At 48.3% G+C, this 18,383-nt stretch overlaps 1 protein-coding gene across 1 annotated transcript in view; it reads left to right on the top strand.

Annotated features, from left to right (window-relative positions):
* rictor (rapamycin-insensitive companion of Tor) overlaps positions 1-18,383 on the top strand; it is a 148,148-nt gene that overhangs the window by 44,990 nt on the left and 84,775 nt on the right. Inside the window, exons 12-13 of the mRNA XM_077643128.1 lie at positions 1,790-1,870; positions 8,273-8,373. Coding sequence (XP_077499254.1) covers positions 1,790-1,870; positions 8,273-8,373 — 182 coding nt within the window. The remainder of the gene's footprint in view (positions 1-1,789; positions 1,871-8,272; positions 8,374-18,383) is intronic.

The raw sequence follows: 18,383 nt of genomic DNA, 5'->3' as shown, positions 1-18,383 counted from the left end.
AAGCATTAGTTATTACTAGGGGTGTGCGAATATTGAAATTTTCGAATACGAATCAAATACGAATATGAAGAAAAAATGGCTTCGAGTATCAAATCGAATATCTGTTCACTACAGAAAGAATTTCAGAAAACGATAAGCAAGCAAACGTTCTTCACCTTATTTTTTTTTTTTTTCAAAATAGTGTATGGTCTTCCGAATATCTCGAATATCCGCACACCCCTAGTTATTACCATACATGCACATGTAAGCGCCGCACCCTCATCTTGGCATGAGGTAATTCAGGAAAAAATAAAAAAATTAGCCAAAAGAAATGTGCATAGTTTGCCCACGGGGTATGTTATGCTGGAAGCTGATAGACTATCATTGCCTGCGACACTCGGTGCAACCACGCACGTGTCATCCCGTGCGCAGGACTCCACCTGGAACCGCGAACATCCGGTGTCGCAGCACTGCTAACTCGTCTGGTGTGCTGGGCGCTCACACCAGAAAGGACAAAACGTTACAGTGCACAAAAAACCAGAATGGGGTGCAACTGTGCTACCGGTGCGTTTCTTTGCGGTGACACAGTGCCTGTCAGGCTTGGGCGCGGTAGTAGTGCTCCACTCGCCCGGTACCGCTAAGCCTAGCATGCTCCGCATCAAAGCCCCAGTGAAAGCGTTTTGAATCTAGGCACAGTTTACTATAAAAGGTCTCACATTAAAATGAACATATAATTGGTTTCCGCAAGGTCTTCGACAGTGAAGCATGTGGAGGAGTAGGCCAGGTCATACTGACACCCGCAGCTCGCATGCATGGCGCACCATCAGTCAGTGAAGTGCCAGATCTTAACTTAGAATTATGTGACTTCTGCCACTAAAGTGATCTAGCAACCTCTTCTACTTTATGCAGTTAATTCGTGCCGGTTGTCAGGTGCGCATCGTATCGTCCATAATTTCAATGCATTATGTGTTTGAAAGATTTGTGGGACAGTGGAATTTTGACATAAAATGCGTGTCACAGCATAAAAAGGGACGTGTAATCAGGGCTCCACTAGTGTCTCAAAAATTTATTGAAAAATGCCGGTCCTGTGTAAGGGCTGCACCCCGTCAGAACTGTGGGAAAAAAGTGCGGGCCTTACACGAGTATATGAGGTGTAGCAAGTTTGTGCACCATATTATTAAGGGTGATTTCTGCAGCGCCCTCATTACAAGCAGCTCACAAATGCATGCTTTTCAATGAGAGTGGCATTAGGGAATTGGGAGACTTTTTAATATCGAGGAATTGTCTACATGGAGGTTTGTAGCATAGAGCACTGTTATTTGAATTGCCACTATATGATGTAATGAAAAATAAGTTGACTTTGAACTTCTTTGCCTATTTTGGCATGCTGTATTTGCTACACCCGTTCATGGTGCATAACCAGCAGAACGAATGAGCAGCACTGTGGAGGGTACAAGTGTGGCGATAGGGAAGAAAGCTCAACAGAGGAAGAGAGGGAGCCACAAGATGGGCTCTGCGGCAGTGACCCGCTAAGAGATGGCGCCAGAGGCTCGGCAGTGGTGGACTGCCGTGCAGGCCCAACCCTAAGCCCAGAGCTGCCTCCGAACAGGACTGCGTGTACCACATGTGACACCGAAGGTTCAAATACTGCAGCAGCTGCACTCAAAAATCGCTTTACCGAGAAGCACGGTCGTCGGCCAATGTTCTTCCACATTCTCTCTTTGTGTGTCTTAATGAATCACTGCTTAGTTCTTAGGTGGCAGAGTTGATTACTTTTTCTTCTTCCTGTGATCTTCTTTGTGGCCTGTAGGCACTGGTTGAGGTGATTGTGTCCAGTGAAGAGGCCCTGGCCATCCAAGCAACAATACTGCTGGCGGAGCTGCTATACATGGTGCGTTTTGCTTTTGCTTAGTTTTTCTTTTCTTTTGCAGCAGTAACTGCTTTTTCAAAGAGTCTGCCCTTCTGGTGAGGTGGGGGATGAAAAAATGTTTGCAAGAGATTAATGTGTGAATGTCTGTGTTGTCATGCCTGCAGTAATAGAGAATGTCGAAGAGAGACTTCTATACACTGCTGTACCTCCTGAATAATTCTTTTTTTCTGCTCATTATGTGTAGTAATGAGCTACCAGGCAGTCTTCATAGTGTTCAGCACGTCGTGGGCAGCGTGTTCTTTTTCTCATTTACAATGAGCACACATTTATTGGTGCTCAGTGCGCCAATCAAGAGGAAGAAATGGGCTGGGGCAGGGCATGTAATGTGAAGGCAAGATAACTACTGGTCCTTAAGAGTAACGGAGTGGATTCCAATAGAAAGTAAGCGTAGCATGGGGCGGCAGAAGGCTAGGTGGGCGGATGAGATTAAGAAGTTTGCAGGCAAAGGGTGGATGCAGCTGGCAAAGGACAGGGTTACCGTAAAAACCCGCGTATAGTACGAGGTTTTTTTCCTATTATTAGCACCTCAAATTTCCGCCTCGTATTATTTGCGGATCCGAACAAAAATTTCAGTTTTGCTCTAAGTTTTGGTTTCGTTATTGCCGCGTGGTTACGGCTTGGCTTTGTTATTGATTTGTGGCTACGGCTTGGCTTCGTTACCCGTGACGGCGTGGCTAGGGCTAGCGTGGCCTTCCTGACAGCGTACGCGCCGACGCATAGACCACGCTTCGCGAAGGGAAGGTTCTTTTTTTTCTGCCGTGGAGGAGCACGATGTCAGGGCCACGAAAACAGTATTCGGCTGCTTTCAAGAGAAAGGCTATTTTAGTTGCCGAGAACATCGGCAACAGTGCGGCCGGGAGGCAGTTCGGCGTCACCGAGGGAAGCATCCGCGGATGGCGGCGACAAAAGGAAGCACTTTTCGCCTGCAGCGGAACGCGAAGAAGCTTTCGCGGCCCGAAGAATGGGTCATACCCAGAAATTGAACTGGCCCTGACGGAGTTCGTAAGAGAACAGCGAGCCGCACATCTACCTGTGAGCGTGGAGCTCATGCAGGTAAAAGCTAGGGAGCTTGCTAGAGGAAAAGGTATTCCAAGCACCGCCTTCAAAGCGAGCAAGCACTGGATATACCGGTACATGTGCCGTGCTGGGTTTTCGTTACGGCGGCGAACGTCGATTTCCCAAAAACTGCCCGAATCGTTTGAAGAGCTGCTGGTGGCTTTTCAGCGCCACATTATTTCTTTACGGAAGTCCAAGAACTTTCAGCTAGGGCAAATAGGCAACGCTGACCAAACGCCAGTTTATCTGGACATGCCATCACCCCTCACAGTGCACGAGAAGGGTTCCAAACAAGTTTGCGTCCGGTCTACCGGCAACGAGAAGACTCGGGTTACGGTCATGCTATCGTGCACAGCAGACGGCCACAAGCTCCCACCCTATGTCGTGTTCAAACGCAAAACAATGCCGAAAGGTGAGGAGCTGCCAAGGAATGTCATCGTGAGGTGCCACGAGAAAGGGTGGATGAACGAGGGTCTTGTCCTTGACTGGGTGAAGTCCGTGTGGTGTAGGCGGCCCGGTGCACTATTGTCCTTCCCGTCGATCCTCGTGCTGGACGCGTTTCGCTGCCATTTGGCCGACTCGGTCAAGAGAGTGTTACGCGATTGCGGCACTGAACTTGTCGTCATCCCAGGCGGAATGACTTCCCAGTTGCAGCCATTTGACGTTTGCGTAAACAAGCCTTTCAAGGACGCGGTCAAGCGGTGCTACGCTGAGTGGATGCGCTCAGGTGAGCCTGCAGTGACGCCGACTGGGCGGCTGAAGCGGGCATCGCCAGCCACGCTGTGCAAGTGGATTGTGGACGCGTGGGCGAGCATTCCTGCGGACCTTGTGCGTCGGTCTTTCAAAAAGTGTGGCATATCAAACGCCCTCGATGGCACAGAAGATGAGTGCCTGTGGGAAGATTTGTCCGACAAAGAAATCTCCGAAGAAAGCGCTGTTGAGGATGAGAGCGATTGAAGAGCGGTGTCCAATTGCAATAAATGCCTTTCTTCGTGCTTACCTGGTTTACCTCACTCGTATTATACGGGGATAAATTTTTTTTTCTATTTCGCGTCTCTAAAATTTCACCTCGTATTATATTCGGGTTCGTATTATACGCGGGTTTTTACGGTAATTGGAGAGACATGGGAGAAACCTTTGCCCTGCAGTGGGTGCAGTCAGGCTGATGATGATGAGTGCACCTTGAGCAGAATTTTAAACAGCACTTCATGTGGATCGTCACCACTTGTTACAGGCCATTTTCGCATGATTTTGGTCTAATCCAGAGCTTCTTGAACTGGGTTCCATTGAACCCTTGCGTTCCTTGAGTTTTTTTGGGTTCACCATGCGTGCCTCTGCTCATTGCACACCTAACCCCCCCTTAGCTGACTTTAGTTTGTTACTGATCACGCTGTGATTGCTTTTGCAGACTATTTCACTTATACATCCAGTCATTGTTAATTTAATATAGACTTATGGGGTCGTGCATGCTTGTCAGGCGCAAAGAGACTGAAGCCATGGCAGAAGGCATTCTTCAGCACCCTTTGAATGCTCTTGTGGTCCCCGAGCCTGATATGATTGACAAGATCTGGTCTAAACAATGTATTGTTTTTTCTAGAGAAATTTGTAATATGCACATCTAGCACAAGAAACCAAGTGACAGCAGGAGTTGAACCAGTCATTGCCCTCTTTGTAGGTTGAAGAGGAGTATGCATTCGATCAGCGTTAGATGAGCATTGCTAGTGCTGACTGGAATTTGTGATTGGTGGCACAGGCTGCAACTAAGTCTCCCGCTTTTTGCTGTGTCCCAAATACATATCTGTTATCCGTGTCAAGTACTGTTGTGTTTACTCACCAAATAATGGCACGTTTTTTTTGTTTTTTTTTCAGAAAAATTTATTTTTAAGGCGTGAGGTTTACTTGCCCCATTGAGCGAAAACCCATCAATGTGTGGGTGGGCTGACACTCGATGTTACCCATAAAAGATGGCGTACTCATGCAACTTGGCAGGTAGCAGCAGTTAAATTAATGATTGGTCGTGCAAGGTTGCTTGGGTAGAGCAACCTGGATCGGACAAGTCCCACTGGCGGCAGCACCTGCCATCCCAGGGCACTGGCGCACTCTTTAACCGCTGCACCAGGAGGGGTTTGAGGACTCCCAGCGATGTATGAATGTTAAGTACAGAATGACCAATTGTGTGTTTATGGGCATTAGCTATTGTGTCATATCCTTAAGGTAGAGTGGGGGCCGTGATACAGCAGTGGCTATTTTCACAAAGTAACAGTGGAGATCATAAGAGGTGCATCGCGATGGCGGCTACGTAGAGCCATGCAGAGGTAGAATTGCCAGCTGCTTGGCAACGGGTTACATCACGCCGCAGCATGCGGCGACTGCATTCACCAAGTGAATGGGTAGGCTTACGCCTTCTCACTCATTAACAGTCTTTGCCAACTTACTTTCTTTATTTCTGCGTGGGGTTTCATTATGTGAGGTAATGCAGTGAAACCTGGGTCATTTGGAAATCTGGATAATTTTGTCCCGAACAACGCACACATGTTGGTCGGACAATCGTCAATTCAGACACTGCTGTGCCCACACCGGTTAATTCAGACACATTCCCTACCAGAGGCTGTGTCGTGTGAACAACGTAACAAGCGACCTTGCTAATATCCCGTGTAATGTTGAATATCAGGTTAGAGAGCTGCCCGTGCACCTCTTACATGAGGCGATGGCAGGCGTAACAATGTTCAGGGGATCACAGTGCCGAATTGTGCAGCCGCATCAGTTGGGTTTTCCTTTTCAGAGTTTTGCTCCAGACAACTGCGATGATGGTCAGGTCGAGCTTTGGCCATACAGCTGAGTGCAGTTTAGTGCAGTTTTGGACGCTTATTGGTGCGTCGCTGGTCTTTTCATTTTCTCGCCAAAAGGCATCTCGCTTTTTCGGTGCCCTTGGTTCCACTTGTGTGATTCTTCATTTTTTGAGCTGTTCACAGTTTGTGCCATGGTTGCTCTTCTCATGTGACGGGCTGTCTCATTGCACCGTGAACGAGCAGTCCTGCGTTAAGAATCCTTTGTTGCCGCATAGTTTCCATCTCAAAAGCAGACAACCGCCGCCTTGGTTTTAGCCAAATAAATCGGGGTGTGGGCATTTTTCTTAATTCGAATACGAATCTAATTTGCTTGATTTTTGGTACGTGTCTAAGAAATTGATATTCGAAAATTCCCGAACACTTGCCAGCTAAGGTGTACCAGTCTGATTTTCATAACTTTGACCATGGCAAAACCACAGTATCTAGGCAGATTATCCGATGATCGAGTTTAAAGTTCCAGGTAAACAATACAAAGGTCGTGTTCTCTTCCTTCTCCGCTGTTTATCGGGTGGACTGTTTGCATGCTGATGCCGCTAGACTTGACTTAGTGCGAAATTCCGCAAGTGGGTTTTCCCACGTATCACACATGCTGCGATCAAGATGGCTGACGACCCGCTTGAACAATCTCAGCGCTAAAGCGCACTTTTTCTCAATTTTGCCGTAATATGTTACATAATAAATGCCCACACTCATGGCATTCCACCTGTCGCCTTCATAACTCTGTGGCTTGACCTCCGCCATCTCGTTTTGGTCAGCTACGATTTGCAAAAAAGCCCACTTGCGGAATTTTAAAGAGGAGTTCAGGTGTCGCTGCAGGGCAGGTGATCCTGTAAAAATCTCGCCTATTGCATGGTGCATTGTAGCCCACACACCACTTCAGTGGGCCTAACGGCAGGCGTCACAACGTTTGGAGGGTCCCTGTCGCTAGGCCAGAACGCAACTTAAAAGGCAGGCACGCTGCGACAATCAGCCGCCGCAGTGGCTTCCCCATAGTACTTACGTGCAAAAGGGCAAAGCTTCCGGAAGAAAGGGACAAAGAGGTTTTGTTTTGTGTACGGGCCGGATGCGTTACAAAGTTCGTTCCGCCCTTGAGACAGCGCGACAGCGGCCTGAATTATGCGAGCACTTGAAAAGGATATGTTCAGACCTTGTGCTAAGAAATTCTAATCAACATTTATATGAAGTGAAATTGCCAATAAATGTTTTTGCACCTCATTCAAAAGCTACATTTCTCAAAATTATGCGGTTTGGATCATACATTTTCCCGGATATTGTTTTTTTTTTGTGATTTAAAAAAACATCAACGAGGTTTTACTGTACATTTCTGTTCACGTCATGTTTTTTCTGTGGGGCTGAGGCAGTTTAGTTTTGTTTATTTCTTTTGCAAGCACTAAACATATAAGGGCAACATTTGCCTGTTTATCACTTTCTGAAATATTGTTTTTGTACCAAACAGGCATTCAATATTCGATTCGATGTTCGAAGCCAATTATGCCTTCATATTCGATTCATATTCGAAAATTTCAATGTTTGCACACCCCTACAAATAAATTTATTCTGATGTGAAGGGTTTCTGGCGATTACAGCGGAGCCTTTCATTAATTGGGACCTTCGGACAATTTGAACATTTTCATCAGCTCCGTAAGTCCGAATTAACGAGCTTTTACGGTATTCTAGCAAAAGTGTACATTTTGAGCACAAAAACAGTGGGCATGTTTATTATGTAAGCAAAGTGAAATATGAATGAACGTCTGCCAGGAAACAAACACTCGCCAAGCTGCAATCAAGAAAAACAGAACATTGACGTTTCATAATAAGACAAACAGATGGGCTGTTGCTAACGAAGGAAAAATGTGGTGAACAGAGCGGACGTATTTCTCTGATAGATTGCCCCATGTTCTGTTATTGCTTCGCCTGTCATTTGAATGGGAAGGGAAGCCACTTTTCCGTTCTTGAAGTCGTGCTGATGTTCTTTGTGACGTTATCGCAACCTGCCTACAGCGGCAGGCGGCAATTAATGACTGATCGAGAGAGGTCACGTGACCTCTTTCAGAAGGCTATTCAAAGAACATCAGCATGACCTCAAGAATACAAAAGTGGCTTCCAGTGCTCTAGCAGAACACCACCAAAACACTGGCCACTTGACTGACTGGGATTCCGCGCGCATGCTTGAAAAAGAAAAATTCGTGGTGAGCAGAGCGTTTATATATACCTGATAGATTTCCCCATGTCCTGTTATCGCTTCGCTTGTAATTTGAATGGGAAGGGACTTTTTGAGCCCCGCCGCGGTGGCTCAGTGGTTAGGGCGCTCGGCTACTGATCCGGCACACCTCGGCAAGTGTTTGTTTCTTGACATGCAGAATTTTCCTCGCCAGACGTGTTTTAGTCGAACCCTGAACTATGAATGAATGTCTTTCAATTTGGCGTTCTTGATTCCTTTTCTTTCATCTCCTGGCAGGCCAGTGTGCACCTGCCCTCTGAATCTAGTCGACATTGTCACTGGCTGCCAACGCTCATGTCCCAAGCTGCAGCCTTCAGTTCACCCCAGGAGAAACGCATGTAAGGCAGAGATGCACTTTTTTATGTATCAAGCATGCAAGTGTTGGTTAAAAAACTATGGGCTCACGCTTAAGAGTATGATATGATAGCATTAGATTTCACATTTGTCACAGCTTCTTTTGCAACTTATGTGTATGTTTGTGTTAGTTTCTTTTCATATGTTTGTGTTAGTTCCTTCAGAATTCTCGGCCCATCATCTTCCGCATTCGAGCGTCTAGCTGCAGCAGCAGGTATACACTATACTGCGATGGTGCTGACGTTTGCATACAGTCTGCAACCGATTTTTTGGACTCTCTAGGGACTGCATAAACGGCTGAAAAATCGGGCAGTCTGGAAAATCAAATTTCACCGAAATGAATCGCGAACTTATTGCCAATATGGCGAAGGAAGGGAGGAAGAAGTTTTGTGTGCATTCTGAAGCTCCTCATGACCAAATTTCGCCGCACGTCACATGCACAGCTGACGGGCGGCAAGCGCTCTCACGAGCTCGGCCTGGCTGTGCTGCCCTCGGCATGTCACCGATGAGCGCACAGGTTGGGACAAAGTCTAGACGTTAAAGCGAACACACCACTGGGGGAACTGCACTGCACCCGTAGTATAAAGGGCCTGAAACGAGAACACGAAGATTGCAAAACGATAAGAACCGATAAACTGCATTGGCCTTCCTAACTAGACTTGGTGCCTAGAGTCAATATTGGCATCGTATTCGGCGATATGCGCTCTACGGTGGCTTGCATATAATGAAAGACGTCTTGCCTGTCATCGAAACTATAGTTTACGGTTTCACAACAGGAAACTGTGGGTTCAGGTGCAATTTGCCGCGGGTACGCTGACTTCACTTTGAAATGCACCATCATTTTCTTCCATGCTCATAGTCTCTGTGGGGCTGTGAGCTTTCCACGTGCTGTGCTGCTACCCCTTCTTGTAGTCGGGACGAAAGACTGCACAGATGAGTTCCGCGATCTCTGACTACTGTTCAAGTTCGTGCGGCGGAAGACATTCAAGAACAGTGTGAGTTCGAAAGCACACGGGTACAATGTGCTGACTTGCACAGAATTCAGTATCGCAAGTTAAGGTTCCTTTAAGCGTGAATTTCGTTTTGTTTGATCAAGTTTTCGATCTCTCCTGCAGTTTGTATTAATGAGGTTCTACTGTACACATTATATGGTGGCTTGGGTATTGGCGGAGAGTGCGAACGAGGTCCGAAAAATTGAGCAATTAGTTGCAGTGCATTAGAAATTTGAGGCGCTCTTTTACATTGGTTCTATGGGCCATGTCACAGTGCCGCGAAATAGTCCGAGCAATCAGCATATCCTAAAAATCTGGGTTCCGAATGTTCGACCGTTGACTGTATATCATCCTTTCTTTTTAGAATTTTGATTCTTTATCTAGGTTACTGTCAAGAAAAAAAAACAAGGTTGCTCACAACTCGGTGGTCAGGTTGTGATGACGTCACAATGTCACGTGACCTCTCTCGATCAATCATTATTGCCGCCTGCCACTGTGGGCAGGTTGTGATGATGCCTTAGTCATGTGACCTGTCTTGATCAATCAGAATTGCCCATCAGCAAATTTTGTCTCTGACAACTACTCTCGTTCAAACATATGAGGCTCTTCTGTGCATTTGTGGGCAAAAGTAGAAGATCCCCTACTTATTGCTTGCTGACCTGCATTAACTGACAAGTAGTTGCTTAGGGTGTGATTTAAGAACTGAAATTGAACATTAAATAGGAACAGGTGCATGTTGATCGGTCAGTTGGACTGTTTTTAAGTGTCAAGGGGGTTTACTTATTTATGCATAGTGAGAAAAACGATGGTGCCTATGTTGTCAGTATTGTTCATGCTGCACGTTTGGCCTGTGTCATGCCCCAACGTGCCTAAAATTTGTTGTTCATAATTGTCGTAATGGCTGATCACGTCAGCCTGTTTTGTTGTAACACTTGAATTTCTTTAAAATTTTGCATGCACACTACACACTGAAGTTTTTTTTCTTTCTGTGAAGGTTAGAATGTGGCTACGCAGCGTTTCCCTGCCCAGCTGAGAGATATTCGTGCCCTGTGTATCAGCACTGCGCAGGCCTTGTGACCAACACATTCTCAATTAAGGGGGGACGCGGCTTTCAACTCGCGGAAAATGGTCAAAAAAGCGATTTTTTGAAATATTTATTTTCTGCTTTTACAAGTCATATTTTGTGTGATTACAAATTTTCATCGTCGAAAACCATCAAGAAGTGCGCCAAATCATTGTTTTGATGATCAAGGGTGGCGGAAAATTTCTTCCAAGTAGCGAAAAAACGCCGCTTTTCAAGCCCCGATCTCTCGGCAACCGCCCAACGTAGCGCGGCCATCTTGGTCTCTATGGAAAGCGCGTTCCTCCGACTTCAAATTTCCCGCTTCAGCGGTCTCTTCAGAGCGGAAACAAACGCATAAAAAGCAAAAGTTTCACGGTCGCGCGGTGATTTCCGATTGGCTCCGCCCATCACGTGACAGCAGCGCGCTGCGCAATTGGTCTCCTTGGCAGGTGCGTCGTCTGCTACGCGTGCCTCTCGACTCTGCGGCTCCGCTGCTCGTCGTGTACGATGGGGTTTAGTCATTTGAGCAGAGAACCTCGGCTCGCCGTGACTGTCTCTTGCGCAGAGCTTAGTTTCGAATACGGATTACGCGGCCGCCATGTTCGTCAGTACGCGCAGAGCATAGTTTCGGAAGCGGCTTTCACTGGCGGTCATGGGTCGGTGACCTCTGAAGTACAAGACGGCGCGTGCCTATGGCACCTGTAAGCGAAAATCGCCGATGGTGAAGAAGAAGAAGTCGTCTGCTTCAATTACTTCTGATGTGCAGCGCACTGACGAAGTTACGGGCTCGCAGGCGAGTACTTCGTGCGCGGCTACGACTGTTGGTGGCGCCGCTCCTGAGCCGCTGCCGAGCACTTCACACGTGGACGAAACATCGTGTGCGAGCACGGGGGACTCTTCTGAACTTTCTACTTTGCGCTCTGCATCGCCGGAAGCATCAAGCGATGAAGGCAACGCGCGTGTCGCGGGTTCTTTTGGCACTTCACGCGACGACGCCACGCCGTCCACGAGCACCGAGCGCACCATTCAGGCGCACCTGGAGCCGCGTTTTGTGTCGGAAACATCAAGTGATGAAGGCACCGCGCATGTCGCGGGTCCTCTTGGCACTTCACGCGACGACGCCACGCCGTCCACGAGCACCGAGCGCACCATTCAGGCGCACCTGGGGCCGCGTTTTGTGTCGGAAACATCAAGTGATGAAGGCACCGCGCATCTCGCGGGTCCTCTTGGCACTTCACGCGACGACGCCACGCCGTCCACGAGCACCGAGCGCACCATTCAGGCGCACCTGGAGCCGCGTTTTGTGTCGGAAACATCAAGTGATGAAGGCACCGCGCATGTCGCGGGTCCTCTTGGCACTTCACGCGACAACGCCACGCCGTCCACGAGCACCGAGCGCACCATTCAGGCGCACCTGGAGCCGCGTTTTTTGTCGGAAACATCAAGTGATGAAGGCACCGCGCATGTCGCGGGTCCTCTTGGCACTTCACGCGACGACGCCACGCCGTCCACGAGCACCGAGCGCACCATTCAGGCGCACCTGGAGCCGCGTTTTGTGTCGGAAACATCAAGTGATGAAGGCATCGCGCATGTCGCGGGTCCTCTTGGCACTTCACGCGACGACGCCACGCCGTCCACGAGCACCGAGCGCACCATTCAGGCGCACCTGGAGCCGCGTTTTGTGTCGGAAACATCAAGTGATGAAGGCACCGCGCATGTCGCGGGTCCTCTTGGCACTTCACGCGACGACGCCACGCCGTCCACGAGCACCGAGCGCACCATTCAGGCGCACCTGGAGCCGCGTTTTGTGTCGGAAACATCAAGTGATGAAGGCACCGCGCATGTCGCGGGTCCTCTTGGCACTTCACGCGACGACGCCACGCCGTCCACGAGCACCGAGCGCACCATTCAGGCGCACCTGGAGCCGCGTTTTGTGTCGGAAACATCAGGTGATGAAGGCACCGCGCATGTCGCGGGTCCTCTTGGCACTTCACGCGACGACGCCACGCCGTCCACGAGCACCGAGCGCACCATTCAGGCGCACCTGGAGCCGCGTTTTGTGTCGGAAACATCAAGTGATGAAGGCACCGCGCATGTCGCGGGTCCTCTTGGCACTTCACGCGACGACGCCACGCCGTCCACGAGCACCGAGCGCACCATTCAGGCGCACCTGGAGCCGCGTTTTGTGTCGGAAACATCAAGTGATGAAGGCACCGCGCATCTCGCGGGTCCTCTTGGCACTTCACGCGACGACGCCACGCCGTCCACGAGCACCGAGCGCACCATTCAGGCGCACCTGGAGCCGCGTTTTGTGTCGGAAACATCAGGTGATGAAGGCACCGCGCATGTCGCGGGTCCTCTTGGCACTTCACGCGACGACGCCACGCCGTCCACGAGCACCAGGCGCACCATTCAGGCACACCTGGAGCCACGTTTTGTGTCGCCAGCAGCATCGCAGGAAGCCGCCGCAAAAGTGCAAGCAAAGCTGAGTGCCGTGCCCGCTACTGCGCGGAAAATGGAACTGACGGGTGACGGCGAGGCGCTTGCTACTACAGAACAAACGGATGAGTTTGTTGTTGTGCAAGTCACGGCCCTAAACGCGCTTATCGAGAATGCCAAGTGCCAGCAGTGCTCTCAGCCAGGACTTTCGGTTCAGCTGGGAACAAGTTTTGGGTTGGCAGCACAATTGGAGCTAACATGCGCTTTGTGCGGTACCGTCGCAAAGGAGTGGTCATCACCGCGGAAAGAAGGCCGCAGAATTTTTGATGTTAGCTTGAGGGCTATACAAGCTGTAAAAAGCTTTGGCAAAGGGGCAACAGCTTTGAATGATTTCTGGTCGATAATGAATGTGTCTCACAGAGGGTTACACCACAAGACATTTCAAAAACATCTGAAATCTGAATTCCGACTGGCCAGTGAGACGGCTGCTGCCAAAATTTTTTCTGATGCTGTGGCAGCTGTGTGCACTGTTTACAGCGAGATGGACCCTACCTTTAATAATAATATTACAGTTGTCTACGATGGGACGTGGTGTACACGTGGCCACACGTCCCACATAGGTGTTGGTACCGTCATTGAGTTTTACACAGGACTGGTGCTCGACTGTGTCATACTTTCAAATCGGTGCCACGGATGCTCGGTGGGCCCCAAAGAAGGATATGACGGTTATCAAGAGTGGAAAGCATCCCACATCTGCCAAAAAAACACTGATGTTAAATCTGGCAGAATGGAAGTTGAAGCGGCCTTAATCTTATTTAGAAGGTCCCTTCAAAAGCATGGTTTGCGATACACAAACATTGTTTGTGATAGGGACAGTAGAACCTTCTTGGCCCTCTGCTCTTCGCAGAGCAGTGGAAAAGGACGCCTTGCGGAAAAGAAAGGCAGCGAAAACACTTCAATCTCGAGGCAAGGCATCCAAGAAGCCCCGTGTTAAAAAGGACACAAAAGACTACAACCCCGGTGCCTTTTGATGAGTGAAATACAAGGTGCAACTTCGGAAGCCATTTTCTCAAAACTGTTTTTTTTTTTTGTCATTTGCTCTGATTGTTCCGCTGATTTCTTCGCGACCGCTGGGGCTATTTTGATACGGTTTTTTCGCTGCATTCCTTGAGAAATGTTTCAGGTCGTGACATTCTTGGTTTTCCGGCATCCCATTTGCTGACTTACTGATTCGACTAGTTGTTCACTGTTTAGGTGCCCATTGTAATGTCTGCTCATAAAATATTAAAACTAAAAACTTTTACATTGTAAATAAAAAAATCTAAGAATGTCACGACCTCATCCATTCATTTTGGAATGCAACACACTTTGAAGAAGTCTTCTATCTTATTTTGTAAGTTGCTCAAGCCTGGTACAAGATGAAAAGGAGGAAAATTTTTTAAATAAAAAAGTTGTTGAGATATCAGTTTGAAATTTTTATGGTGATATCACAGAAACATTACCAGTAACCCTGCCAATTTTTATCAGAATCCATGAAGAAATAGGAAAGTTGATCCCGAATGCCACGTCTCCCCTTAATGTACTGCTGCTTCAACATTATAAGAGACTTGCATGTCGTGTGTGCAGGTTTGGGGCCTCTGTATATTTGCTGTGATGAGCAGCAGTCACTCACAGCAGAGGCTATGTATTCGTTTTGTTACTGACTGGTTCTTACCAAAATCAGTGCGCGTGAAGTGCTTTGAGAAAAATGTGATTGTGCCTATTGGTCAGGGCAGGTTGGTATCAAAATTTGTTTCCATCTCTACTTGCAACGGGGCAGTTGTTTTGGGCTCATTATTGTACATTGGGATGAATTATCTTTTTGTTTCCTCTCTCCCTTCTAGAGGTGTTGTGCCCTCCATTTGTAATACAGTTCAGCCCGCTTATAACGAACATAAGCGTCATGTGGCGTCCGTTCGTTATATCCCGAAGTTCATAGTAAGTGGACCACAGGTTTAAGACAGTTGCTTGTCAAAACACAAAATTATTTCTTTTCGAAAAAGTCCATGATGGACGTCGTGTTTTTGCAGTGCAGATCCCATTAGGGAGGTTTCCAGTTTATTTAAAGCAGAAACATGCTATCGCCGAGGCCCTTGGCATAGACAAGTTGTATGAGGCTTTCTATGTAGCTCATTGCTACAGGCGCGCTTATGGGTGCTGGCGCCGAAGTTTCATCCTCATCCGATTCCTCCGCGTCACTCTCATCCCACACTTCAGAAACGATGCCCTCGTCCATGCACGGTTCCACGGTGTCGGCGTCGTCATCGCCAAAAAATCATTCCAACCAATGTCATGACCCCCCCACGTCAGAGTCAACGACGCGCTGCCACAAATCGCCACCGGGCTGGCCATCTTCCGAAGCATCAGGCTCGGCATCAGACACTGTGTCGACGATGCCGGCCTTGCGGAAGCAGTTCCGCTCGCCAGTGGCCATCACCTCCGCCCAGGCCGCTTTCATCACGTCTTCCGCTGAATACAATGGAAATGGGCACAGTGTTCCCGTCCGCCATCCCGAATTACAACCAGGGCTTGAGATTCGAACGAAGCCAACGAAACGTCCGCACCGCAACAAGAGTGGCAAAAGCGCGCGATGGTGTAGACATGCAACGTGCGCAGGCAGCAATCAAGCTAAAGATACAGACGCACAGCACCAGCGGAGAGACCAATGAGGGGCGTCTGTGAGCGTCAGTGCAGCCACCTCTTGGCTCCCACGGAAGGCCTGCTTCACGGAGCATGGCCTCCGCAATCGGCACCGGCGGCGGCACGGTTGATCGTGGAGGCCACGCGTGGATTTGCAAGCAAGTGAGGAGAGGGGGCGGAGTTGTGAGGAGGGGCGGGAGGGCGATGTTGGAAGGCGCGTCGGTGGGGAAGAGTAGCTCGCTTGAGAGCGGCACGAAACAGGGCGGGCAGTATGAGGCTCGGGAAAACATACTGCGCACTGGGCGCACAAAGGGGTCGGAGGCAGGTTATCTGGCATCGTGGCGCCGGGTTTACGCCGTCCGTTCGCCGTAACCGATCAGCAGGGCTTAATGACGTTCGTTATATGTGTGATTTTGTGCCATTGAAACAATGTATATTTTGACTGTTGCGCAGGTCTCGTTTGTTATAAGCGGAAGTTTGTCTTAAGTGGTGCCGGTATATGGGGGCTCGACTGTACAGAGCACAAGGTACAGTTGCCAACCGATTTTTGCAGACTCCGCGGAACTGAGAAAATGGTCCAAATAATCGAACAGTCCGAAAAACGTGAACTTAAAAAAAAAAATGGAAAAATTGCCTTTCAGTGTCATTAAGGGGGGAGACTGCTCTTGAAGAAAAGATTTTTGTTTCTGCACCAAATTTAATCAAATTACACACCCTTGACTAGTTTTTCGTGCTGATTCCAAAAATGTCATTGGTTGCATGATAGGCTGGTTAGTTCCTGAGATACACTTAATTAATACCCTTTATTAATAAGTACAATTAAGAGCAAAAGCACATTAAAAAAGTTAATAAATTGCACTTTGTTAGGTTCTACAAACCGAAAGGGATGAAATATTGGAAACAGTTTTTTCATTTTACCGTCATAAGTAATTTTTATAGACATTGAAACTCAAGGTACAAATAGTGCCTAACTTGCAATCGAGAAATAGGGCAAATTAAAAAATTTCTGAAGTTTAATTACAAATTATGCTCCCAACATTGCCTAGTGTACACATATGGCTACGTGCTAAAAAAAGAATTGTGGTTCTATCTGCCATATATGCTGAGATATGCTCATTTGGGATTTGCTACGAGTCCAAAATTTCCATTTTGAGAAAAACAGCAAAAACAAACGAAGTGTTGTTTATGGCAAAGTACTTCAAATTTATTCACATACTGGCATTAGCAGACACCTAATAGCCTCCTGGGACGTAGTCTGTCTGACCAGAGGGATTGGAATGGCGCTTTTTCAGTGTGCGCTGAAGATTTTCTGCAGATTTGCGCTTCTGCACATATGTTGTTTTCCTCTGGACATCTTTTTCCCGCATGCGCTTGGTTGTCTTGGGGCTAGGCATTAGGCTGAGCTCTTGCAGTATACGTGCAGCAGTTCTTTCGCTCCCTGCATTGAACTTCATCACTGCTTCAGCCACAGCAGCCTGCACTGTGAAGAGAGAGGCATGTCTTTTCTTTCGAGCAAGGGACCATATCATTGAGTGCAAGCTCTCATTGTTGTTTTGAGTCTTGCCTCGTTGGCAGCGTTCTAGCAGTCTCCTGTCTGAAAGACTTTCGTATATAGGCAGTAAGGCATTGCAGACATGAAGAGGTAGATTGTGCCGATGAGGTGGCATTGCCTCGCCTCTGGCCTCTGCCGCATTCTGCCGGCACCAAGAATCGGGGCCTGTTGGACAGAGGCTGTGATTTGAAGTGGAGTCGTTGGACGTCACATGATGGTAGGTGGCCGTCACAGCTTTGTGCGTGGCCTCCACATCACCTATGTGGGATTTGAGCGCCCACGAATAATAAGAACTCAATTTAGCGATCAAATCTTGCGTGAGCTTGCCTCTCCCACCAAGCGATTCTCCAACAGCACCTTTCTGTTTGGTAACCACGTTGCGCAAAGCAGTGCCCATGCGTTTCTGCACGTGGTTCACACAATCCTCCTTATGGATTTCAATATATCCATACACTTCAGCTTCTTCCAAAGCGGGGAACGTGCGACTGTCCCCGTCAGACACCTCCCGATCTGCTGGCGGAGTCGTATCCACGGCGCTTGAGGTGTCCGCAGTGCTCGAGGTGACCGTGGCGCTCTTCTTCAGGTTGTTAATAAGCGATTTTTTCCTCTTTTTTCCATATCTGTGAGTCGTGCGGAACTTTGGCGCCGGCGTTGACATCGTCGCGAGATGCACCAGCGAACACACCTTGACAAAATGGCTACCGCTTGGGCTCAACAGACGCTTCCAGCAGACGACACGAGACCCTTCAGCCAATTAGATAGCAACTTTCAGTCACGTGCACCGACTAGCGAATAGCATCGCGCGTTGCGACTGCTTTTTGGCGGCATTTTCTCCCTCATCCAATAAGCATAAAGGAGCAGGAACTGCACGAAATTTAAAACTAAAAGCAGCTCTTCCAAATGAAACCAAGATGGCCGCGATCGCTGCAGTGAAACGATAATAGGATGTCGCGGAAAAAGCCCCATTATTGCGCGAAAATCTGCCGAGAGAGAGCTCGGATCGAAGTCTTATCCTCATTTTACAGCTCAAATATTGGCTCTGGAGATTAGAAAATTCACAGGCAGGTAGAGAAACAGCTGCAGAATTCGAAAATTTCATTTTTGAAAATCGATTTTTTCGCGATTTTTTAGCCTCCAAGAGCCGTCTCCCCCCTTAAGTTGGCTGCTCCCCATGTTGCACTGCCATAATATTAGACTGTATATGAGCCATAGCCATGCTTTCGTCCTGTCCGCACCACCTCATGCCCAGACAGTGCAACGCGGCCTCTA

The sequence above is a fragment of the Amblyomma americanum genome, chromosome 11 (assembly GCF_052857255.1).
Source record: "Amblyomma americanum isolate KBUSLIRL-KWMA chromosome 11, ASM5285725v1, whole genome shotgun sequence".
NCBI lineage: Eukaryota > Metazoa > Arthropoda > Arachnida > Ixodida > Ixodidae > Amblyomma > Amblyomma americanum.
The sequence above is the reverse complement of the archived record's forward strand: the minus strand, read 5'-3'. Positions and strand labels throughout refer to the sequence as shown.